This window comes from Palaemon carinicauda, chromosome 26 (genome assembly GCF_036898095.1).
Source record: "Palaemon carinicauda isolate YSFRI2023 chromosome 26, ASM3689809v2, whole genome shotgun sequence".
Taxonomy (NCBI): domain Eukaryota; kingdom Metazoa; phylum Arthropoda; class Malacostraca; order Decapoda; family Palaemonidae; genus Palaemon; species Palaemon carinicauda.
The window spans coordinates 4,075,107-4,082,606 of NC_090750.1; the positions used below are offsets into that span (position 1 = coordinate 4,075,107).

Consider the following 7,500-nt stretch of genomic DNA (forward strand, 5'->3'; position numbering starts at 1 on the left):
GTTTGAGTTTGAAAACAAGGGCCTCATGATCAACACGGTCAAAGTCAGCACTAAAATGAAGACCAATCATACTTCCTGACCACAATCAAAGGATATCTGTATGGCATTGGATATTGTAAGAAGGGCATCACATGCTCCAAGGCCTATTTGAAAACCAAACCGCAAACTAGGGAATAGATGGTTATCTCCAGCAGACCTATTAAGACTCCTTGCCAATAGACGTTCAAAAACTTTAGATTATATTGAAGATATGGAAATTGTGGAGGCGGGGTAGGTTAATCAGTTGTATATAAGCTACCACAAACACATTTTTATAGAGAAATAACGTTACCAATTCTCCAACAAGTGCTAAAAGCTCCTCTTCTCGCTAACTTGCGCAAAATAACAGATAACTTTGGAGCTGGGAAAACTGCAGTCTTTATAAACAATAAAGGGAAACTACCATTTAGGTCTACACCTGCATACCTATTAAGGTTAAAAAACAGAGCTTTAATTTCACGAGATCGGAAAGCTAAACTAGTTAGTTTAGCCTCAGGAAAAAAAGGAATGAGGAAATTCATGATTCTCCTTACTCTGTTTACTGTCAAACACATCACCTAAATAGGTTGCCTTTGGACAGTGATTGACTGAGCCATCTAGTTTAAGTAAAGGAGTACAGATTTAAGGTTAGTCCAACACTCATGATCCTTGGTTGTACCATAAAGGGTTTCTTTTATGGTTAGATTTTATTCCTTTTCAGTTAAAGCATAAAATCTCTGAGAAAAGCTCTAAGCTGACTATAGCTATTCCATATCAAATCTGATCTCTTACCCTTACAAAGATGATAGGCCTCCCGCTTCTCCAAATAAGCACTTCTACCATCATCATTGAACCACGGTGTGTCCTTCACTTTGTACCCTAGCACACGAGAAGGGATACTTCAATCAATTATGCTGACTAGATTTTCTTTCAAATGGACAACAGGATAAACACTGCTATCTAATTCAGACGAATTCAAGCCAAAAAGATCATGCAAAATCCCATTCCTGTCTGCTTGAAATTTCATATAAATCTTACATGCACATGATACATCAGGGACAGGCTGCTCAGTCTTCATCACAATTGAAATCAAGGCAGGATCACATGTCTCAACTGGATAACCAGCCTCACTTGTTATAACGCTAGAGGAGTCATTGTATGCTAGGTCCAAGCAATTACCAGACATGTAAGTAGCTTCACTTATGATTTGCTCACAGACTGATTCACAGGCAAAGTCGAAGCTGTTAAGCCATGGCGATCGGTAGGAGAAAAAGAACTTAGCCACTCCCTATGGTGAACATTGATGAAATCACCAACAAAGACAAAATAAAGCCTTTCTATCATCTTGTATCTTAGCCATAAAGGTAAGAAGATAATCGAAGATGGATTCATCCTCGTCTGGATTTCGGTAGATCAGAAACAAATAAAAGTTATGTCCGCCACAAGCTTTTATTACCTGAATCTACGACATCCACATTCATAGCAGGGTATTCAATCCTAATATACGCCGCCAATCCCCTGTCCCAAGGGATGGCATCATGTTTCAACACACACACACAAACACACACATATATATATATATATATATATATATATATATATATATATATATATATATATATATATATATATATATATGTGTGTGTGTGTGTGTGTGTGTGTGTGTAGAGAGAGAGAGAGAGAGAGAGAGAGAGAGAGAGAGAGAGAGAGAGAGAGAGAGAGAGAGAGAGAGAAATGATATTCTATTTGCATTATACGTTACACATCTCTAATCTCACTCAACAGTATTCTATGTGTAATCTCTTTTCGAAACACCTGATGGCTTTGTCTTTTCTAGTTATTTGTGATGTCCTTCCTTGAGACATTTGAACACTTGACATAGTTTCATAGCAATAATCCCACTGGAGGGTATTTTGTTACACATGCTCCCTGACTCTAAGGCTCGATCTTCAAGAAAGTCAATGTGCAAACTGTTTCAGATTTAGTTTCTCACTGCTGGAATGCTCGTTTCTTATCAGGATCCTTACCCGAGTCAGCCGTATCTTCTATACAAAATATTTAATCAAATTTGCATAATGTTTTCTTAACTCCCGAAGTCCTTCTTTCGATCTGACATTTATCTCTCTATAATATTTCTTGGTCACATTCCTTCCATAATGGTAACTAGTTTAAAATACAAGATAAATGATTGAACAAAGTAATATAAAGAAATGTATGAAAATGTTCTTCTTTTTTCAGGATACGAAACAATTCAGCGGAATCAAGATGAAATTATGGACAAACTTATGGGTAAGGAAGACATTAATTGTATACCAATGTCGTTACATAACAGTAGTAGAACAAGTAAAGAATGGAACCTGTTTGTTAACGATCTATCTAACGGAAATCTCCTTTCTCTAATCCATGCCACAATCACACCGAACATCAATGTGAAATAGTTTTTATTTAGTTTATAAGACTATTTATATAATTATGTCATCCTATGAATATGTCGTTGTTTTGTTTTTCCTAGACCCACATGCAATACATTTACGTCCATTCATTTCTTAACGCTATTAAACAATGTTTATCAGCCATTATTGTATGTACAGGAGGTTTTCTTAAAATTGTTGAATGAGATATTTGAGACCTATTTGCATATAAAGTAGTATACTTCCTTTTACTCTTAAATGAGATTAATTGCATATACAAGAATTTATGTTCTCAATAATGAAGTGATATTCAAAAAACCCCTTTGTATTTACTTTACTTTTCCTGTTTTTAGATGGTTGAATAAGCTCATCTGCATTCAAATTGGTCATATTTGTATAAAAGTGTTGAGACTATTGTTCTATGGAATTGTAATCTGGACAACATAATTGATAGGCGTATTACTTTGTGTGTGTATGAAAATACAATAAACCCATATTCAGTGATGATTGTAAACACACTTGGTGAAACAGATGCATATCATCATTGGGAAAGTCATAGATCAGATTTGACTCTGAGTAAATATACTCAGGAAAGAACTTTTTGTCCAGAGAATTTATGCTTAAACTAGAAAGAAATACAATTTGATTATAAAAAAAAACAAACAATATCTGGTGCATCACAAGAACGTCAATTGGTGGGTTGCCATCAAAGTTTTATTATTTTGTGTACACTTAACACTTCCTCCGTTACTTGAGGCAGATGGTTCTCTTGTACCAACCGTGTGTTACACAATTGTACATAATTATTTTGTATATATTATGCTTGTATCTGCGCTCTTCCCTCGCACTAAAAAGAACCTGAATGATCATGTCTCCGTTTTGCCCTGTAACATTTGTCTGTCTCTCGAACAAGTCATGTCCTGTTGCCTTGAGGTTTTGTATATAAAGAAGAGTGTTCCTTAATAAATAACTCAGTCGTTTCCAATCTGCCTTTGAGTTCACATCCTCTCTCGGCCCGTCACATTGGTGACCCCGGAAGTCGACTCGCTCCCACCGCCTTCCACCCCCACCCCCTCGCCCCTTCATCGTTGGTACTATGGCGGACTCTACGGCAGTTGGTGCTGCGGCCACGCCATTCAAACTTTCATCGTTTGCCAGCGGAGAGGCGTTTGCTTGGTTTCAGCGCGCAGAAGTCCAGTTTCGTATCAGGGGCGTGACTCGCTCAACCACCAAAGCGGATTATGTTCTCGCGGCGATACCCGAGGACACCTTCCCAGAAATATCCGACTGGCTTTGTGAACAAGGAGACACCCCAATAGCGTATGACGACCTCAAATCATACCTTCTGCAGCAGTACTCGCCGTCGCCAGCCGCCCGTATAGCAAAGCTTTTTCAGCTCTCGCAACAACCGTTGGGGGACCAAAGGGCTTCGCTTGCCCTCAGGGAATTGACCAGTATCGCTCGCCTTCAACCTGCCGCAGACGGCTCTCCTCGTGAGGTGAACCTACTCCGTGCCCTTTGGATACGCCGTTTACCTGAACCTGTGCGCGCTGCCATACCCGATGTCGATAGTTTACCCATAAAGGACTTGATGACCAAAGCCGACGCCCTTATGGACAGCCACTTCAAGACCTCCATCAACGCCTCTACCCCTGACGACGAGGATGCCTATTCAACGTCAACCGAAGCTGACATGAATGCCGTAGGACATACACGCCTACCCCGTGACATGCCGAAGCGGCGACAAAGCCGCCCACCACCCACCAATCGCTCGCGCCCCAACGAACGACTTCTACAGCCACTTACTACCTCCCATCCGCCGCAGTTTTGCTACTACCACTTCAGATTCGGGGCAACCGCGAAGAAATGTGCCAAAGATTGTCAGTGGCCAAAAAACGTGTAAGTAGGCCATCGCTTGTGGCGGTGGCCTCCCATGTTTCTAATCTTTTCTTTTTACAGGATGCAGGAACGGGCGTGCGATTTTTGGTAGACACAGGTGCTTGTCGTTCTCTTTTGCCAAGGAAACTCTTCAAGGCACAACGTAGTCTGTCTACATCTGCCGACGTCCGCTTGGTAGCTGCCAACGGATCTACGATACCCACCTACGGTTACGAGAACCTCACATTATCGTTCGGAAACGGTAAATTCAATTGGAAGTTTCTCGTTGCTGACGTCACAATGCCAATCCTCGGTGCGGATTTCCTCTCTCATTTCCACCTTCTGGTCGATGTCGCCCACCGACGATTGGTCAACGCAGACTCTTACTTGTCGACACCTCTTCAACCCGCCCCCTCTAACCTCGCTCTCCACATCAGCGCACCCACGGATGCCTACGCCCACCTCCTCACGTCGTACCCGGAAGTTTTCCGTCCAGAACTTCGCCAAACGCCCACGGTTCCTGCCAAGCACGGTATTTATCACCATATCAAGACGACGGGACCCCCAGTCTTCGCAAAATTCAGACGTCTGGCACCGGAACGATTGGCAGCCGCCAAACGGACGTTCGCCGAAATGGAGAAAATGGGCCTTTGCCAAAAGGCCCCCAGCCCATGGTCGTCACCCTTACACATCGTTCTGAAGAAAGACGGCTCCCTCCGTCCGTGCGGGGATTACAGGCGCCTGAACATGCAAACAGAACCGGATCACTACCCCCTCCCAAACATTGCAGACGTGACCTCCTACCTGCACGAAGCGAAGGTTTTCTCTACGCTCGACCTCCTGAAGGGGTATTATCAGGTGCCTATGAACCCAGAAGACATCCCCAAGACCGCCATCACCACTCCGTTTGGCACATACACCTTCAATTACTCCTGTTTTGGCCTTCGTAATGCTGGGGCAACATTTCAACGTCTCATGGATGGCATCTTAGGGGACCTCCCATTCTGTGTATGTTATGTGGACGACATACTTGTGTTCTCCTCCTCAAAAGAGGAACACCTCCGTCACCTGCGCCTCGTGCTCGACTGCTGCAACAAAACAGCCTTGTAGTCCGGTACGACAAGTGTACCTTTGGCGCCAACGAAGTGTCGTTCTTAGGGCACCGTATCACTCCTGAAGGAGTCCATCCCCTCCCTGAGAAGGTGGCAGCCGTTCAGAATTTCCCCACGCCCTCGACCGTCAAAGCTCTGCAGGAATTCTTGGGCATGATCAACTATTATCACCGTTTTCTGCCAGCCATTGCCGCCACTCTTGCTCCCCTCTACGCCTCCCTCAAGGGCAAGCCAAAGGACCTGAAGTGGGGTCCCCTTCAAGAAGCAGCCTTCTGCAATGCAAAGAAGGCCCTATCAACTGCTGCGGCTCTCACTTTTCCTATCCCACATGCCCCTCTCCTTCTCTCCACCGATGCCAGCGACGTCGCTATTGGTGCAGTACTCGAGCAGGTGGTCAAAGGCTCGCCCCGCCCATTGGCCTTCTTCAGCAGAAAACTGTCCAAGGCAGAATCGGGTTATTCTACCTTCGATCGAGAATTGCTGGCGGTGCACTTGGCTGTCCGTCACTTTCGCCATTTCTTAGAAGGTACGCCCTTCGTCATTCGTACAGACCACATGCCTCTGGTGCACGCCTTCACTCGACAGTCTGACGCCTGGTCCGCCCGTCAACGCCGACATCTCTCCGCCGTGGCTGAATACAATTGCACCCTCCAATACGTCCCTGGGAAAATGAATCCCGTTGCCGATGCCCTGTCAAGAAACACGTTGGCTGCCGTTCAATTGGGATTGGATTACAATGCCCTGGCTGAAGCCCAACGACAGGATCCAGAGTATCAAGCTTGTAGGACATCCTGCACGTCCCTCCGTTGGGAGGATTTTCCGCTCGAAGACTCCAACACCACCCTCCTCTGTGACGTCAGTACTGGTAGACCGCGACCTTGGATTCCTGCTCCCATGCGCCGACAGGTGTTTTATTTAATCCACGGCCTTTCACATCCCTCGTGCCGTTCTACTGCACAGCTGCTGAAGGCAAAGTTCATTTGGCACGGCATTTCTAAGGATGCTAAGGAATGGGTCCGGGCCTGTACTTCTTGCCAAACTTCCAAAGTACATCGACACACGGATTCAGGAGTGGGCACCTTTCCTCAACCTCAGCGTCGTTTCGCACACATTCACATCGACGTTGTAGGCCCCCTACCCACATCACAAGGACATCGTTACCTGTTTACCGTCATCGACCGCTCCACTCGTTGGCCTGAAGCCATTCCCATGGAAACTGCAACGTCCGCCTCATGTACATCTGCCTTACTCTCTGGATGGATTTCAAGATTCGGTATCCCTGAGCATATTACTTCTGACAGGGGAACAACTTTCACCTCTCAATTATGGACGTCATTAGCGAATCTCCTGGGCATCACCCTACATCAGACAACGGCCTACAACCCCGCTGCCAATGGAATGGTTGAACGTTTTCATCGCACCCTCAAAGCAGCTTTGATGTCCCGCTGCAAGAATTGCAACTGGTTTACTCAGCTTCCTTGGGTCCTCCTTGGACTAAGGACCACTCCTAAAGACGCCCTCGACGTCTCGGCAGCCGAAATGGTGTATGGCGACCCGTTGGTCGTCCCTGCCGAATTCTTTTCCTTCTGCAACCTCCTCCGACGATCTCCAGCGCATACGTCACGTCGTGGGAAAATTTACTCCGTGCCGCCAGACTTACAAGCCCCCAGCGAAGCATCACATACCAACGGACTTGCACTCTGCAACGCGCGTCTTCCTGCGCAACGACACCAGCAAGCCACCACTAACGCCCCCTTACACGGGCCCTTTCCTTGTGATCCGACGCAGTCCGAATGCATTCCTCCTAAACATTCGGGGCAAAGAAGACTGGGTCTCCATTGATCGTCTAAAACCTGCTTATCTTCTGCCAGATGACCCGCTTACAGTTCGGCTCTCTAGATCAGGGCGCCCTATTTAACATGTACAGTATGTCATTTTTAGGGGGGGGGGAGCCATGTACCAACCGTGTGTTACACAATTGTACATAATTATTTTGTATATATTATGCTTGTATCTGCGCTCTTCCCTCGCACTAAAAAGAACCTGAATGATCATGTCTCCGTTTTGCCCTGTAACATTTG

The 7,500-nt window shown here is 45.4% G+C and overlaps 1 protein-coding gene across 1 annotated transcript in view; it reads left to right on the top strand.

Annotated features, from left to right (window-relative positions):
• Positions 1-7,500, top strand: part of LOC137620109 (uncharacterized) — a 40,437-nt gene that overhangs the window by 11,180 nt on the left and 21,757 nt on the right. Inside the window, exon 2 of the mRNA XM_068350375.1 lies at positions 2,257-2,307. Within this exon, the coding sequence (XP_068206476.1) occupies positions 2,257-2,307 (51 nt within the window). The remainder of the gene's footprint in view (positions 1-2,256; positions 2,308-7,500) is intronic.